Source organism: Pipra filicauda, unplaced genomic scaffold (assembly GCF_003945595.2).
Source record: "Pipra filicauda isolate LSUMZ 115617 unplaced genomic scaffold, ASM394559v2 scaffold102_size2360937_pilon, whole genome shotgun sequence".
In the NCBI taxonomy this organism is placed as follows: Eukaryota; Metazoa; Chordata; class Aves; order Passeriformes; family Pipridae; genus Pipra; species Pipra filicauda.
This window is the reverse complement of record NW_024103463.1, coordinates 193,315-212,229: the sequence shown is the minus strand read 5'-3', so window position 1 is coordinate 212,229 and position 18,915 is coordinate 193,315. Positions and strand designations below refer to the sequence as shown.

The window sequence follows — 18,915 nt, the reverse complement described above, 5'->3', positions numbered from 1 at the left end:
GGAGTTATGATTATGATGCCTTACTTCATATGGTAAAACAAATATATACAGGACATGCTATAATCATAGATATGCCCAAATAAACATGAAATAATTTTAAAATATGGCTTTATAGAGACGAATATTTAAAACCAAACCCCTGTAATCTTATAAAATGCTCAAAGTTGGGCAGTCTTTGAATGTGAACATCGTGGAACACTTTCCTTCTCCCCTTTCCCATCACCTCCAACACAAATGTACCTCACAAAGCAATACAAACTCTGCCACATCTCAACAGAAACAGGGATGACAGGAGGAAGGAATGTTAGAAACTGATTTTAATAAATCACGTTACAAAACCCTAGGACCAGTGCACAAAAAAGAATGGAGCTCTCATCCAACACTCTGAACTGGGTTCCCCAGACAAAGTCCAAAGCCTCGAGCTGAGCTTTGCTGTGTCACTCAGATTGGACAATTCAGATCCACTCTGGAGCCTTGTTTTCCTTTTAGTTTTTTAACATTCTTCCAAGCCTGTTAACACACCAGCTCTCTGTGTGCCCACCACAAAGTCCTGCATCACTGGAAGCACATCATTTACATCCTAGACTCTGATAACACTTCCATAAATATTTGCCTCACCTCAACTAAAATAACAAAATCAAAACTCAAAATACAGCGAGAGGAAATATTTTGATCACAAAATAAAACACACCAGCAAACCAAGGCCAGGTTCCCATTAAAAAAAAAAATTAGAATAGGAAAAAAACCAACAGGTAGATGCACTTATTGGTAATCTCCCTTAAGTGGTGAAAACCTTTGGATCCTGAAACACCACCAAAACACAGCAAATAAAGTTCCTGACCCCAGGAAACAAACCAACCTCAGCACCCCAAAACTTGCTGTGATCAGCACATCTTAGGCACAGGATCTGGAGATAATTACCAGAAGGGATGCTGGCAGGGCCCATTCAGAGAACATGCATTTGGCACTTCTTCCTGAATTTCAGGAGTCTTTCCTCTAGAGCAGTCTCTTGTATACAATTGCATGTCCAGCTGCACGCCCTGGAGGTTGTGGATCCAAGAGGAACAGCAATACTCTCTGCAGGATACTTTCAGCTGCTTAAATCCTTATTAAAACTCTTCACATATTGTACCAGTTAAATTCAAAACATTACAGGAGAGGAGTTTGACAGTGGCAAAGACACAGCACAGTGGTTACAATCCAGAAAACTTACATGTCATCAAACGCAAATCCATGACAAACTCAAGTCTTCACATGAGGCTACATGAAGGCTTTATGAAAATGGAAATGCATGGATGCTTTTTCCTGTAACAAGAATAACTGTTTACTGTTCAGATGATATTCTGTAACTATAGGAGGTAAGTTTGGAAATATGGACTACTACCAATTCTACTAAACTACTAAAACACTCCTGGCAGAACACTTGGCATTCTTCTATTCCCAAGTTTAAAACAGCAGCAGAATTTACTCTTGTAAATGGCTGTTAAAGCCTCAGTGCATTAGTATGCTGAGACTGCCTCCTGTTCCCTCCTCTGATCCCACATAGTCAAAGCCAAACCAAAACCCTGTAACATTTCTGGCATTGTTGAACCTTCCCTAGCAATATGCAACAGAATCACGTCATATGCATTAGTCTTTAAAAGCAAAGCCCTGATTCAAGTAATAAAAAAGCAATCTTTCCCACTGCTCCCTCTTTGCAGGACGGCTTCTTCACCATCTCCTTGCCTTTGTGGTATGGACTGAGGTGATCATAGGTTTTTAAATTGCTCTGTGTAACTTTTACCCTCCACCCCCAGGTCCTTGGCTTCTGTGCTCATTGGTTATTGCACCCTGGGGCTGCAGAAGAGGTGCCTGCCTGCTTCTGCTTCTTGCGGCGCTTGTTCAGGAGGCGGTTGTTGGACGTTTTCAAGTCTTTGATTTTCACCTGATCATAGTCCACCCTCATGGTAGCCAAAGCACTGGTCATCTCCTCCTGAAACCAAGGAAGCAATTTATTGAACCCCCTGAAGCAGTGAGGACATGGCCACCCCACACTTACTGCCAGGAGATGAATGTAGAGAAGGAACCCTCTGTCACACCACAGCCACGAAGAGCTGAACCCTTTCTGCTGCACTGGATGATGACTAAAGGCTTTGTTCTACTCACGGGCTCCTTCAGGAGGAACTATTCACACAGCATGTCACATGTGAGCATGCAGGACCACACTCCCCTGGCCTAAATTCCACCATGTCCTTATGCCCAGCATTCCTCACTGGCTGGCTCTGGGCCTTCACCAGCTTCTCATACGACACTTAGGACACGGCTCTCCAGCTCCACCACCAAACTAGGACAGCAGGGCTGGAATAACGAGCCCACACAAAGATGTTTAGTTAAAAGTCTGTGCTTCAAATTCACACACCTCCTTACTTTGAATTAATGCCTAAGTGCAGGCACATTTTAAAATTTTTAATAAGGTTGTGAACAAAAACAGGGGCAAGTATTGACCTCTTCACTCTTGTAACCAGTGACAGGACCTATGGGAATGGCTGGAGCTGTGTCAGGGGAGGGTTAGGTTGGATATCAGGAAAAGGTTTTTTCACCCAGAGGGTGGCCAGGCACTGGAACAGGCTCCCCAGGACAGTGGTCACAGCACCAAACCTGTCTGAGTTCAAGGAGCATTTGGACAACGCTCTCAGGGACAGGGTGGGATTGTTGGGGTGTCTGTGCAGGGCTAAGGGTTGGATTCAATGATCCTCATGGGTCCCTTTCAACTCAGCATATTCTGTGACTCTGTGAAAAATCTCCTAAATAAATGAATGCCTAAGCATTTAGTTCAGGAAAGGAAAAACAAATATTATGGGAATGTCAGGAGCTCAAGGGAGCATCTCTGGGACCTGCACAATGCACAAGCACAAGAAGTTCTCAGAAACATGGAAAAGAAGAGGCTCAGTGAAAATATCTGCTTGATCTCTGACTCAGGAGGCAAATGTTGTCTAGGTCTTAAGAAATTTTGCCATTACACAGCTCAACAGCTGAGACTACGCATCAGTGATTTAAATAAAATCAGTAATCGATAAAACACACTCCAGGAATGTTGCAATTGTCAAAATGCCACGCATTGTAAGTGCAGAAAATTCAGAATGAATTGTAAAAGCATGCCAACCTGATCAAGGCCAGCAGGAAAGAGTTAAGACTTTTAGTCTGCCCTATAGTTTCAGTTTGCAGGAAGCATTCAATTGTCATCAGTACAAATAGTAGGTGAGGCACCTGGTTAGATTAAGGAAAAGACAGACAATATTTTTATTCCCTCTTCTCCAGCCCCCAGATGTCATAGCAAGACAAGGCTAAGGTTATTTAATGTTGTTTTACAATACAGGAACAGAGCAGAAAAGCAGAAGGCACCTCAGCCCTCCCATCCTGCCCCCCTATATTTTCATCATATTATTCGCTTCACTGTAATGAACTTCAAACCCCCTCAGCACTGTCCCTCTCCTCTGTGGTTCCATGCAGTGGCTCAGCAGGCAGCATCATTAATGCCTTTGATCATAAACACCACCTTTGTTGATATTTGGTGCAGCTGTAAGGCTGCCAGATGAAGCTCATATAGCATCCATTTTTTTTTAAACAGTTATCATATACACTACTGTTCTAAACAAGAATGTTTATGCTTCCCTTGTTTGACATGATTGTATTCAAAATAGTTTCAGTCTCCAAGGAAATGCACATATACAGAAAAGGCAGCTCATCTAATCTCAGACTTGACTTAAAGAAAACTGAACTAGGATTGACTCACTTTAACTTCATCCCAGTGGTCTTTATCCTCTTGCAGGACCCGTGCAGTATGAAGAGGAGTTGGTGGCACTGACATTGATCTCTGAGAAAAGGGAAAAATACCAAGAGAAGTTCTGAAAAGTAACATTTGGGAAGTGACTGCTTGCTCTTCTATGTGTATGAAGGGCACAAAACTTGACCTAATGTCCTCCGATGGCCCTTGTTATTCCTGCTTCCAATCACTCCACAAGTGAACTGCTGTGTGTGGTAGAAAAGGACTACAGCCCTTATACAACAGTATCTTTAAAGAACAAAAGGAGAGAGAAATTAGTGCTGAATTTCTTTCCCTCTGCTCCCTTCCAGTCCAACCAATGACCTGGTATTGGATAAATTTCCATGTACATTTTAGATGTTAACTGTCATTTCAGTATTCATTAGTCAATGTCTTAAAGAGGTTAATTTGACCTTTTATCTCCTAGGATTTGCTGCAGAAGACATTTCCTTGTCCACATACATTAAGTGAGATGACCACTTTATCAGGTCATTAAGTGTGCCCCAAAGAGGAAATGATACCATTGCTCAGGGCAAGGCACAGCTCAGCAGACAGTGCCCCACCTGAGGTGCTGCTCCACAAAAAACTGGGATCAGTGCTCAGCTGCCATGAAATCAGTAGGTACTTTATATTAGAATAAGGCACAATTTCTAAAGCACAAAGCACAGTTCCTTAGCTAACTCAGCAAGAATCGTGGCATTTCTTGCCAGTCCCTAACCCAAACTATAATTTCATTTGGATCTTCTATCTTTTTGTGCTTTCTACCCAAACTTGCTGTCTACTGCTGTGGCATCCTCCACCAGACAGAGCTGCATTGTCACGAAGAGGAGATCCCTGTAAAACAAGCCTTACATTGGAAGCACTGCTGCAGTTCCAGAAGGAGACAGAAATCCTGACTCCTGCATCCTCTGGAAAAGGACCCTGTCTGGCCAGGGTATAGTTTTATCAAGTACAGCTGGGACAGCAGAAATGGAAAACAGCCTGGCTTTAGTGATGTCCCTGCCCCTGCTGAAGGTGCTCTCCTATCTGCTGTGAGCTGCTGCTTGTTAAAAAAATCTTATCCAAAAGTAACTGGAGGATTCTGTGCTCCACCCAAACTGACAACTAAAAAAAAAAAGAGAGGGAGAATGAAAAAAAGAAGACACAAAGCATCCTCCTCTACTGCTTGTGCAAGGCACTTCCCCATACATGTTCCCACTTTGGGATTTAGGAAAAGGGAGAACAGAGACATTCACTATATTGGTCTTTCTCTCTCCCTCCCCCTGCCTCATGGGAACAAGATGTTCAGCAGAAAAAAAGCCAACTTGCAGCATTTTTCAGAGGACAGTGTTTGAGCAGGGCTCTGGTGCAGCACTCCCCAGACCTTGTCTCTAATCCCTCCTGATTAACTGGCTCTGTGCATATTCAGAGTAATGTGTCAGTGTAGGTGGCAGCTCCCTCAGCTATTAGGCACTCACTCCACGAAATTCCTGGCCTGCTGACTCCTGAAACACCTCCTTATTGGGCCTTCAAACACTTAAAGCTGGAGGTATGTATTCTGACCAATGATTCCATTTTTATTTGGTTAAAAAAGACTTACAAACATTGTCTAGGGCCTGTTCTAGTTCTCCAGAGTCTTTGCAACCTCAATTTCTCAGCTTTTATAACTCTTAAGTGATGCCATCTCTCTCCTTCATCAGGATGTCATACAGGTACATCTCTTGTGATTCCAAGGGCTCCCAGATCTTGCAGCAGCCATTCCAGGAATGGGCACTATTAGCCACAGCTCTGCTTCTGCCCTGGCCTCTGAGGATCAGCATAGTCAGAGAGAAAAGGGCATTATACAGAACCAGTGGTTCTGTTCCTGGCTGACAATTTTTTGGGCAGCAAGAACAAGACTGGTGTCTTTTTAGGCACAAATGTGAGAAGTATAATCTACTATTTTGAGGGACACCTACAGAGCAGAGATGATATCGTGAAAGTCAGTCTTGTAGTTCCTGGGATTCTTGTCTCTTATTTGAAATAATCAATACTGTATTATTAGAGTACATTTCTCCTTTTTCCCCAAAACTGTTTTTTAGGGAAAAGTGAATTCAACCAAGTCATAGAAGGAAATCTGAGCTGGGACCATTAATAGCTCTGGGTACCACCCTACCTGGCAATCTCTCACGGGCAATAACCCGAGACCCTCACTCCTTCCTCAGGCATTTCCAAGCTGTGCCAAGGGTGAGAATTCCCACTAAGCACAGCACTGTGTTCACACTAACAAAGCTATGCACAATGGTGCCTGAGGCCACTAATAATAGCTCTGTTTAAATCCTGCCCTGATGAAGTAAGCACATAGTTTATTTTTATGTTTTTACAGGGAGTAACACATGCATATGCTGCAGAGTCAACAGTGACTGCCTGCTCACAGAATAGAGACATATTGGGCTGTTGCTTCCAAGGACACTGCTGTGGGTGTCTCTCCTTGTGTATCCTCTGGGAACACCAAGAAGAATTGTGGTTTTACAGGCAGGGGAGGGCACAAGAGGTTAATTAAGGTATCGACAGTAATAACAGTCCTTGTCTTGCTGTGCTACGTGGAGCTACATATAAGTTCTGCATGTAAGAATTAATTCATGGTGTAAAAAGAGAAATGAAACTCACATTAATCCAAGGGTGATTCATAAACTGGGACACTGTCATCCTCTCTGTGGGGTCAGTCTTCAGTAAATGGCGAATCAGTTGTTTGGCTGAAAAACAGGACCAACATGGACTGTTGAAGCCTGGGACTGTGCTCCCAAATACCCTTGAGAACACAAAGACCTGCTGAATGAAGAAATATGATTCTGCAGAACTCAAAACACCTACCTCTTGCTGTCACTGTGTTAAGAAGCCATGTACAGAGTGGTAGGTTACTATGTTTAAAGAGGCAGAACAGGGAAACATCCAAGACAAGAGGTAAGAAGGAAAGAAAAGGCCTGGGGATTCCAGCTCCGCTCTCTACATCACCAGAGCAGCTGCTTTGGGAGCAGGAACTTCAGGAAAAGAGAAACATAGGAACAGAAAGCTGCTTGTCTGAAAGATGGCAACAAGCTTGGCACTATGAGCTGAATGAATGCATAAGCTGATGTTCTGAGAAATGATAGAAGACAACGACTAGCACAGGCTGTGGAAAAAAAGGGACAATAAACTTTGACAACTGAGAGGCCACTAAAAGGACAAAAAAGTCTAAGAAATGGATTGCCCAAACAGGCTTTGCAGCAGCTTTCTGTGAATGTGGTATCTGCCAAAGCAGGAGTTCTAAGTAACTGAGGTATGAGCTGATGAGAGTCTAGACAAGAGTTTCATTAATGTGGGTGGACAGACCAGAAAAAACTGCATCCAAAGGACATTATTTAGAAGGACTTACACAAAACTTCCCTGAGCAACCTAGAAGAACTTCTAAATAAGAGTTCTCTTTTAGAAACATCAAATGCAAGATGACTAAATGCTTGTAAGAAGCTGCCAGAGGTACAGGTTTAGTTTGTCAAGAGGCTGCAAAGGACAAGAAGAGCACAAAGCAGGGAAGAAAGCAGCAGACTGTTGAAGGTGCCCCATCAGCCTAAAAGAACACAACAAACTAGATGTTCTTAACAGGATCAAGGGTAGAGGGCCCCTGTCTTCAGTCAGGCAAGCAGACAGAAACCTTACACATTTTCCAAGTGCATGTTTTCTCACCAAGCTCCTCTAGCATGTAAATAACTGCTGGAATATAAACAACACGCAAAGCAGAGAAAATATTAACCCAGAAACTCTTAAGTAAAACATTTCCCTTAACAATGTTCAGCAGGCTGAGCTGCACAGGCAGCCAGGAGATCCAACAAGGGGTGAAAATGCCACAGATCATGGCATTATTCAACCATAATTTGTTATTGCTAAACAGCAGACAGGAACAGGATCACAGCAATATAAAGGGCTTGTAAGAAAAATAGATGAGCCCAGAGCTTGCTGACCTTTCTCTTTCATATGATGGGCAGGTGAGACTTCCAGCTTATGAGACTGTCAGGATAGGAGGCAATCAAAAACATCCACTTTCAGGACACTGGTTTGAGCCCAGCAGCTTTTGATCAATGACTTATACAAAATAAATTGTTGACCTTGATTTAAGTGGTGGCTGGCAAATTCCCACATCCCAAAAAGCTACCATGAAAACTTGCCATCCTTGCTGGCTGGATCACCAAGGAGGGCAAAGACTGAAAGAGTTCTTAAGACAGTTTGCTTTTCTTCCAACTCAGCTTGCATTCCAGCTGTCCTGGCTGTCTCCTTTCTCAGGATTAAGGACTTCTGTTTCCAGAGGGTTTAGTCTCAGCATTCACTAGCAGGAGCTGGACTTTGAAAGAAAGCTTTCAGTAGTCATTTACTTTCTGCAGCACTGAGGTTGCTGGCTGGTATCTGAGTTCCCAGTCGTTCTCTGTATCACCTTACAAAAAATTGATTTAAATTCCAAAAGAAAGGGAAACAAAAGCTAAGACAGGTTTACAGAAGTAGTCTCTCTGTAAGCACTCCACCACCCAGCAGCACAGTGAGCATTGTTACCTTCCTCTGATACTTCAGCCCACTCTGGATTGGGAAACCCGTATTGCCCCATCCGAATTCTCCTCTTCATCCCTGGAGAAATGGCTTGACCAGTGTTTGAGTAGAATGGGGGGAACCCACACAGGCTGTAAGAGTGGACAAGAGAATTTCTGTAACTAGGAAAGTCCTTTCATCTCTGAAGAAGTCCCATTCCAGCTCACACAGATTGCCTGACCCTCGTGACCAATTACTTGTAAGTGCAGATTTAAGATGTTTCCTCTTTCTGTTCTTTGAGACTCTCCCCAAATACTTACAGAATATATGTGATGACACCCAATGACCACATGTCACATGACTTGTCATACTTCTCAGGACCGAGGACTTCTGGGGCTGGAGAAAATTCAAACCAGAAATCAACAGAGTAGATATTTCCTTTCATCTCCATCACCCTGTAACTAGCAGCACGCTCCAACAACAAATATAGGAGGCATTAAAAAATGCAACTCACTAAGTAACAAAATTAGAGAGAGGTACATTTAGAGTGGATATTTTTTCCCCCCCTGAGGCAGGTAAACTGGCAGGGAGCTTGATTTTGTAAGGAAAATTATTCACTAACCAGATGAGCAATCATGCTGGTTTATAAAAAGGTGCTGAGAAGGGAAATGTCAGCATGTTTATATACAAATGTAAAGGCACAAAATCATATACGTGTAAATTCCTTAACATTTTATCACTAAACCCAGCTTACAAAAATATAGAAGGCATCAGAAGAAGAATCATCTCATGGCTAGGCTTAGCAAATGAAGATAATGCAATTATCTGGTAACACTGAATGACAGTATCTTTCAATAAAAAAAAAACTATAAGAAGTTTCATCAGAGAATTAATTTTTTCAAAAAAAAAATTAGGTCCTTTTTCCACCAAAGAAATTCCAAGCATGGACTGTCTCAGTCATACCATTTGATGAATGACTATTAACTCAAGACTCTAAAATGAGTGCATAAAGGACAGTCTGCTGTGGCATTCATTACACAGAGCTCTGTCTTTGGACAAAATGCAGGGAAAATTCAGCTGTGATTAAGTCACGTAGGTGTTTTATTACTAATTACTGCATTTTCCAGCCTAAAGAAGTTCTACAGCTCAGGCAATACTCTCCCTGTTCTCTTTTATTGCATTACTTAAGCCAAGGGAAGTTTTGCAAGGAAACACCCAAATAATCACGAAGCTCTGTTCAAATTATGGCTTTCAGAGGCAACATCAAGATTACTTCAAGCGCAATCAAAAGAAATATTTTCTCTCTCCTTGATCCTCATTTGCATCTCCTGTGAAGGCTGTTTCCTCCACAACTAAGCAAGAAAGCAGGAGCACTGAACTGTGCTGGAGCCAGACTAGCTTTGGGGTGGATCCCAGTTTAAACCCTGCAGGCTGGCACTTTATGTTACACCCACAACAGAAGATTTCCCACCCATTCCTACAGCCCAGACCCGCAATACAGGGATGGATGACAGACTGAAACACAAGCAATGCATGTTGGAGAACTCACCCACATAGTAAGGAGTGTAACAGGGGGTCTGCAGTGCATTCACTACAGAGGTTTCTTTGGCAAAGCCGAAGTCTGTGAGTTTGAGCACAGGATCCTTGTCCTTGGATGTGTAAAGCAAATTTTCAGGCTGAAAGGCCATCAAGAGAAGGGATAAACCAGACAGTGAAGAGATGAATCTAAGGAGCTGACAGGTCAAACCATTCCTGCTTGCCTGGGTGACCATCAACATCTGGGTCTTTTTACTTCCATCACACCCCCTCCAAAGCCCATGGAAAGTTCCCTCCAGGCAAACCACCAGACACTCTCTCATCTTGTCCAATGGGCATCAAATCTGGCTTCCTGAGCCTCTCCCAGTTCCCTGTGCTTCCTGGGATTGATCTGTCTGACAACAGCAGCTGATCCCCCAGCACTCTGTGCTCTCACGTAGCTGAGGTGGAGGACAAGAGAACAAACTCTCCACGAGCCACTGGCACCAGTCCCTCAGAGTTAACTCATACACACACATCCTGCTCCCCTTGTCCTCTGTCTCCTGAAACCTGAGTTAATTCCACCCTTGCTTCACATTCCATACAGGCAGAAGTGGCACAGAGGGAAATACAAATTCTTGTGCACAAGAACAGGGACAAGAGGACATCTCCAAATAATCTGCAATTACTTGAACTTGTTTTCCAGTTTCTCAGTCATAAGGAAGCTATGTCCTTGCTCATGCTAGTGTTTAGGGACATACAGAAGGAGGAAAGGCTTTAAAGAAAATAAGCTTTAGGATCTATTTGAGTCATTTCTACGTTAGTTCACAGTGTGTGTATGGAGTGTTTGGGGCCAAGTGCTTCAGTTCCTGTGCTGCTGACAGGCAATGGCACATGGCTCTGCAAAAGTGAAGAGATTTTTAGTCTCTGAGCTGTTAAGCCATTCTCTGCTTCCTACCTGAAGAACCCTCAAACCTGCCCCTTGGTGACACATGCAATAGCAGTTCTCCCTCCAGTCACACACACAGAAATATCTGTAGCAAACTCACAGACTCAGAACTGTGGAATCAATCTGATGCCTCAGTCTATGTCACCTGCTCCCCATCCCATCCCATCCCAATGGGTGCAGCAAGCTTGGCTTTGCTTATGCTGTGCACTTTACAGAATGAAAATAAAGTACAATACTACAAACACTGCCAAATCTCTACAATAAGACCTGGGTTCAAACTTTAGCTAATTAAAGTGTCCCATGTGGCAGCAACTGAGATCTTTCTGTTTTCTCAAATATTTACATATATCATTAAAGTGGGTTAGATGCACAATCTGTATTATTCCTCCCATATAGGCAGTTTCTCCTGTCTCTGAAGGGGGGTTTTGGTATTTGGTATTGTTGGGTTTTTTTGTTTGGTTGGTTTGAGGTTTCTTGTGGTTTGCTTGTTGGTTTTTTTCTTCTTAAGCAAGTATGATGCTGAAAAGGATTAGTAACTGGCAAAGACTGTACATAGAGAGATGTAGTATAAGTTTACCTCAAGCAGTGTTATTTTCTTACTAATTAACTGGATTGCAAATGGGTAGTACCTCTTTAACCAACCATCTGACTATCACGAGATTCTTCTGCATTCCCTCTTCTACTGCAAGGCATTAGCACACATGAATATTCCAACCTTGGACTACTTGCAAACTAGCGAACAAATCCCTTCTCACACTGGCAGAGGAACAGGAACACTCTGGCCATCTGACTGCACTCCCAGCTCTGTTTAAACTACCACTGCCCATTTCCTTCTCTGCCCCAGGTTCCCTCCCGCTGCCCCCAGCCCTGCAGGCTCACCTTGACGTCCCTGTGCGCGATGTTCATGGAGTGCAGGTACTGGATGGCTGTTCCGATGTCCCGCATGATTTCAGAGGCCTCTAGAAATACAAGTTTCGAGAAAGGTCACATTAACATTCCCACGTTAACTCAGGGACATGCTTGGGAATGCTTATGGCTTACAAACAGCTTGCTGGGATACAGGGCAGGCGTCAAGACTAGAAACCCTAAAATTAGCCCCAGCAGCTGTGTTTTGGTTCTGCAGACAACCATCCCCCGGTTCCCCGGCTGCTCAGCCTCCTCCTGAGCTGCACTGCAACCCAACTGAGGCTGAGACTTCTTTTTAGGAGCCTCTAAATTTGAGCTTTAATTTGCTCACCAAAAAAAGCTGCAAGAGCAGAGCAGGTACACAAGCAACAGCTGTTGAGAAATGAGCCCCAGCCAGGACATATCCCCGACTGTGCAGGACATGTCCTTTCAGCTTCTAGTTCGGGGGGAGGAGGAGGATCTAACAGATTTTCTAAAAAGAGAGCAATGTAACAATATAGTAATTTTAGGATAGGTCACATCTTCATTCCTCACTGTTGTTAGAAGTTTTTTCTCAGGAGAAACAAAATCAACAGTTCTATTCTACAAAGCCCAAACTGCCACCTTTGAAATAGTACGTTTCAAAAATTTAACATTAACCCAGTGAGAAATTCTAGTGGTGTGAGCTGCCTTGCAACAGCAGTGCTCTGGGAGTCTGGAAGGGGTCAGTTACATAGGGACAGGTTTCAGAGCAAGGAACAATGACATTCCCATGTGAGCATTATATCACATCTCCACTGACGGGGAAACAACAGAAACTTGAACCTGATCCTCTGCTTTCTGCATGGGCAGAACCCACGGCTGCAGGGCTGAGAGAGAAGGGAGAAATTCTTGTAGTGTAACTGGGAATCCTTTTCCACATGGCCTGACATTGAAACTACACAATCATGGGCAAGGACAATCAGAAGGCAGAAACACTCATATTCTTTGGGGAAAACCTGGGACAGTCTTCTCCTTCCTGGTCAGGCCAAAAAACCTGGCTCCTAATGGGAAGCTGTGGCTACATAAACAGGCAGCAAACCAGGGGAATCCAGTGGAACAGGGCTCATTTATCTCAGGGAAGAATGAAGGTGTTTTTTTGTTTAACACTCCCAAGTGACTTCTGAAAAAGTATTTACAATGTTACACAATGCTATATAATGTAGAAAAATAATGTTTTTAGTAGAGTGCAGTCCTTATTGTTCATGAAACCAGTTTTCCCCCTGGAATTTTGTACTTTAGAGAGGAACAAATAAAGTTCCTAAAAATGCTCATTTTCCTTACACAAGTCTCTCCTGGGACTTAAAGGATTCATCCCAGGCTAGGAAGCCCAGGATCAAAAAGCTGAGCACCTCTACACCAGACTTGCAAAAAAAGTCACAGTAATTTCCAAGCTCAGGTGATATTTTACTTCTTCTAATCATTTTGTCAGACCCTGGTTACAAACACCACTGTGTTACAAACACCACTGCTTTCACTCCTGAGCAGAAACAAGCCCTTGACTGTTGTGAGGTGACAAGGAGAGCCACAGTCAAGCACAGCTGTGATACTCTGCAAATGATAAATAGCAAAGACAATAAAAATGGTGAGACTCCATTAAAAGCTGTCCCTGCTCACGGCAGGTCTTTCAGCTTGCACGTAGTCCCTGCTCTGCAGCCAAGCAGGTTTGTTTACAGCGTGGTTAATAACACTTCCTTTCAAGGAGTGCTTTAAAACCCTTGAATAAGAGATGTTTCAAGTGTGATTTGCTCATTATCCTCGTGGCCTAACAGCATAGCTGTGCACAGGGATGCTGCTTGAGGGACAGCCAGAGAGAAATCCCAGCAGGAGCTGCGCTCATCGTGCCAGAGGTGGTCTGGCAGGAGACCAGGGCTCAGAGTATCAGAGGCTGTGGTGGCTCACAAACGAAGAAGCTGAGCAGATTTGTAGAAAGAATTTCCCATATTTTTAAAAAATAACTCTTCAATACAGAGTTGGATAGAGAATAATAACAACAACCACCACCATTACCACCAAAAATCAAATCAAAGAAAAATTCCTATAAGGAGACTAAGCAAGAGGACAGGGAAAAGAAGAAGCAATCTTTCACAAATTTTAATTTTAAACTTGTGATGTTTCACCTCTCTCAGTGAAAGCTTGATCTCCTCTCTCCTGGATCCTGCTGAACAGCTCTCCTCCCTCCATGCTGAAACAAAGAACACAGAAGAAACCCCACCTTACATGAGCAGAAACCACAAAATTAACACCTGACTGTGCATCCATATAATCACACAGAACCACAGGAACAGATAACAAAGATTACAGGCTGCCTCCTCTGCCAATGCTTCCTGAACACCACACTCACTTGAATCAATGCAGAAAGCCATTCTGGGATGGAATAAGTAGAAAACATAACAAGACCAGGGAATTTTGATGCTTTCAGTTTAATGTACCCTGTCAGAGGGAACAGGACACACATAGCTGGGAAGTCACACACACTGGCACTGGGAGGCCGACAATAGTCTTATGTTATGTAAGGGCTGGAGATGAGAAAAAAAGAAAGAAATAAAGATACCTAAAAGGAGTATTAATTTGTCCTCAGTGAAGAAGACAATAACTGTGGTATTAGAGATCAAGGAGAGAATAGGAAAAGTTAAGGGTCAAAATAGTAGCAAGAAGGATCATACTGGAACATTGGATTTACAGCTGAAGTTGGAAGTCAATCACAACCAAAGTGCATTGTATTTATAGAGACATGTCTTTCAAGACTGTATTAATGTCAATGCTTTAATGTGGACAACTGTCATGGAGCACAAGGAAAATTTATTTTCTGGTTAAGGCTCCTCATTCTTCCATCCCACAAGATGGCTGGAGCAGACACACACTTCCTTACCAGTTCCATAAAGACGAGGAAAGATTTGCCCCGCAAGCCAAATTCGTGCTGGAAGAAATCCCCCCTAACTCCCATCTAAGGCAACACATTCCTCCCACAGCTCCCTCCACCCCTCCAAGAGCAATGCCTGGTGGGGGGCTGCTGCTGGTCCATACCATTCCATGACAATGAGGAGGCATCTCTTCCCATGATGTATATTCTCATACACATCCAGGACGTGGACGATGTGAGGACACCCCGACGCTCGCCAGTGATACTCCACTTCCTGACGGGCTTTGGGGTTGTCATAGAGGAGCTGGGAAGAAACAGGAGAGAGCAAAGTCAGGGAGGCAGCAGTTCTGCTCTGAACGGGTACCTACGTGCCCTGGAGCTCAAAGATGAGCTCTGAACGAGCGAAGGACTCTTAACACTTCCTCCAGCCAAAGGATGACAATCCATCACAACATCTTCACCTTCTCTGGGCTGCCCAACTTCCCAGCCTGAGAAGGGTCTCGAGTGGCAGTGAGGAGAGATTTGGAACCTGAGATGGAGACAGCTCTATCTTACCCACTTCTGGATGGGAAACTGCAATTTTTTTCCTACTTGTTTGCAGTATTTCCATAGAATCATAAAGGTTGGAAGAGACCTTTAAGATCATCAGTCCAACCATCAACCCAGCATTACCACTGTAAACCCACACCACTAAACCACATCACCCAGTGCCAGATCCAGCAATCCTTTTAAACAGAGGAGAATCCCCCAGCTAAGGACAACAACCCTCCCACCTGCCCCCAGCTGCTGGGAGAAGAGACTTCTGAGTGCAATGTAGGTTCTTTAAGTTCAGTGAGATTTGAAACAATGAGGACTTTTACACTGACTCTGAATGTCCTTCTTAAATTTCTGACCCCATCGGGGTCAGAAAGTGACCTTTGACTACTGGATGCTTGAACTTTCTCTGTCACATGCAAGGCCAGTTTATTTTAAAGGCACTAATCTCTAGAAGGGGGGTAAGAGCTCATTTTCCTGGTCCTGCAACCAAACGTGTCCCTCCCTGTTTGAGGGACTGCTCTGTCCCAGACTCCACGGCTGAGTTTTTGTGCAATGGGAGCACGTTGCTGCATTGTGCCTGTTCTTCTCTGCCTCATCTCTCCAGACACCACTAACACTTTGTGACAGAGACTCTCTTTACTGCACATTTATGTTGCTCCTACACAACATGGCTGTGATCCGAGTTTCATACTTTATGCCCTGTAGTAATAATCACTGTAATGATGGAGAACAAACAAAACTGGTGCCATAAAAAGCACAGTTAAATGCAGAGAAACAGAATAAAAAACAAGCAAAGGACAATCCCCTCTGATGTGCTCACGTTAGAAAAGGCCTACAACAGCTGTGGGGGAAGTGTTTTCAAAGAGCCAAATAAAAAGTATCATTGCTGCACTATCAGGCCTCAGCCTGAAGCTCGTCTCACTCGTGTTTCTATCAGGTCCCAGTCAAAACACAACTGCACGGAGATTGCTGAAAACAAGAATTACCAAGTAACCTGTCATTAGGGACCTATGAATCAGAGCAGGAAAGTGAGATTGCTTTTCCATCCAACAGCCAAGTTAAGCCATAAATGGTGTCACAGGCACCTTTCAGTACAGGGAAACACACGATTCAAAGGTCACAGGAAGGAAGACACAAATTCTGGTTTCTTTATTGACTCCAATACAGACCATTTGCATCACTGGGGAAAAAGCTCACACCTCTTTGCTGCTTCAGCATCCCTTTCAGCAAGGCAGACCCAGTAACACTGCAGGATGTGACTGGGGAAGTGCTCAGGAATGACTGGAGAGAAGGTCAATGGCTTCTCTTCTAGGCTGGGAATAGGAAAAGGGTGACAACTGACAACTACTCCTCTGCTGAGAGCACATTTCTGTATTCCTGTGAAGCACAGAGAGGTTGCAGGAGGGGACAGGTGGCCTCAGGAGGGCTGCTGGCTCCTCAGGCAAGGAGCCCCACCACCATGACCACCCTCTGGGCTCCCTCAGCTCTGCTCCGAGGGCTCCAGCAGGACACCACATTTTCAGCAGTGCAAGGAGCTGAAGGAGCTTCACTGCCAAGTTCATTGCCCTCGCAGCCAACCTACTTCTTGCACAGCTGTCATTCTGCTCCCAGAGCACACCCTTTTGAGATCACCATCCGCCTCTTCCTTCCTGCTCCAGCCTGGCTATGGCCTGATTTCCAACACAAATAACTTCCCAAAGAAAGAGATGGCTCCAATTTGGACAAAAAGCCCATTAGTGAGTCCAAGTGCAGTTGCTTTACTTCTTTCAACCATAAGCCCATTCAGCAGCTTTTCCTTCACAGCCACTGTGTTCCAGCTCAGTAGGACTGTCCATCAGCATTTTCCCCTCTGCCCTTCTCAGTTTGGGCTGGTGCCTAGAGGTCTCTTTAAAAGTTCACTACATTCGTGTGCCCCAGCAAAGCCCAAACACCCTCAGGACTAACCAGGGCATTTAGACAAGCATGTACAGGGTTTATTGCTGGGATATTGCTGGATTAATGCCACTTCTGAGCAGGACACTTCGAAAACCTTCTTCCCTATCCTGTGCTACTAATCAGACATTCCCGTTCTCTTTACTAATGTAATTGCACTATCATCTGTGTGTCTTGTGCTGGTTTTTATGTTTGCACAAAGTACTTCTGATAATTGTCTCACAGAACTAAATTCTCGCTCTCTGAAGAGCTTTTACAAACCATTTTGATACACACAAAGAAACTCTTCTTTTCTCCACCCCTACAAGTAAGTTTTCTGCACTCCTCAGTGCCAAGATTGAATGTTCTCATGTCAAGATGACACCTGGAGAAGCAGAGAAAAGGAAATTCAAAAATAAAGAGCAGAAACACGTACCAAGCAACATCCGATCCATCAGCCAACTGTTAACCTTTGGATTTCTCCTTCTGAACCTTAAAAATAAATTAAATCTTCTCTCAGTCTAAAACTGAAAGGTATAACTACACCTTTTAAGACATCTTAGAGACACAGATCCTTGTAAAATGAAAGCCAGGCAGGGTTGAAAGCACCAATTTCTGCAAAATTTAGGTGATGATTTAGAAACACAGACTGAAATTTTAGACGTATGGTTAAATTTCACAAACCTGCAAAAAACCTAAACAGACATTTTGCCATCTTCCTGAGCCTGAAGAGCAGCTGTGCTTCTATTGCTGCAAGAGCTTTGATAAGACTTCAGCCAGGTTCCCTGATGTTCTACAGAAGTGCAGAGGCTGTGAACAAACCCAGAGTTTCAGGTAAGTTTTGCAGTGCTTTGAGGGAAGAACAGCTTTGTCAACAGGAGCCCCCAGACAACCCCTAAAGCTCTCACAATAGGCTGTGGGCAGGATCACGACCCAGCCCAACTCAAAACCTCAAGAAACATGCTCCATCTCCCAATTTTTCATGAGACAGATGACACAGAGCACAGCAGCCTTTGCACAAGAGCGAGGGGACGCCCCCGTGTGTGGCCAGGCACGGTTTGGACCAGGAGCTGCACAGCACAAAACTGGAGTTGTGCTGGAGCTCAGCATTACTGAACCACTGCCTGAAAGAAGCAGATGGAACAGGTATTATTATTCACAGGGAGGTCACCAAAACCAGAGGTGATGGAAGGTGAGAAAGCACAAGATGTGATTCACACAACTCTCCTCGACATCTGAAAAAGCTGCAGAGGGGAAAGAGCTGCACCACGGGGTGTGCTCAGCCTGTTCCTGAGGAACAACGGGGCAGATGCCAGCAGACACTCCAGGATGTGCTGCCAATTCAGGGCCTGGGCAGTGCAGGGAGGCCTGAACTCTTCCTCTGGGGCAATGGCCTAACTCGGGTTTAGTGAGTGTCTGCCAAGCAAATTCTAAACTGCAGCTTGGAAGGCCAGCCCTGTGAAATTTCTCCCTGTGCTGAATTTCCCGATAGAAAGAAAAAAAAAAAGACTAAAAAGTGACACAGTATCTTAAAGTGACACAGTATCTTCTAATAGCTTTTCCATCGATTCAGTGCTGTGTACAGGAGGCAGGACAGCAGGAACCCTCAAACCTTAATGGTCTGATCTATACAGGAAACAACCTCAGGACTCCAGGGAGCAGCAAGTGATCTTCTAGACTCTGAAACCGTAACAACTCAGAGAGAAGATATCCACAGGCTAAGGATGGGAAACCACCACTTCTCAGTGACTTTCTCTTTAATCCTGCACTGCCAGATTACACAGATTCCTGTTAGACCTGCTATCTGCTCCCTACATAGGGGATTGAGACCTCTACATATGCTTTTTTATTTATTTTAAACTTCAGCAATTCTTCCTAGCTCCAAACAGTTGCTGTGCTTGG

General features: G+C 44.0%; 1 protein-coding gene across 2 annotated transcripts in view; it reads right to left on the bottom strand.

The window, feature by feature from the left end:
* Positions 1-299: 299 nt before the first annotated feature.
* MAPKAPK3 (MAPK activated protein kinase 3) overlaps positions 300-18,915 on the bottom strand; it is a 123,000-nt gene continuing 104,384 nt past the window's right edge. For both annotated transcript variants that reach the window (XM_027728420.2, XM_027728589.2), the window contains 9 exons: positions 14,730-14,869; positions 13,823-13,887; positions 11,658-11,737; positions 9,864-9,990; positions 8,635-8,710; positions 8,342-8,466; positions 6,431-6,516; positions 3,773-3,853; positions 300-1,972 (listed from right to left, as the gene is read on the bottom strand). In XM_027728420.2, the coding sequence (XP_027584221.1) occupies positions 1,814-1,972; positions 3,773-3,853; positions 6,431-6,516; positions 8,342-8,466; positions 8,635-8,710; positions 9,864-9,990; positions 11,658-11,737; positions 13,823-13,887; positions 14,730-14,869 (939 nt within the window). In that variant the 3' untranslated portion in view covers positions 300-1,813. The remainder of the gene's footprint in view (positions 1,973-3,772; positions 3,854-6,430; positions 6,517-8,341; positions 8,467-8,634; positions 8,711-9,863; positions 9,991-11,657; positions 11,738-13,822; positions 13,888-14,729; positions 14,870-18,915) is intronic.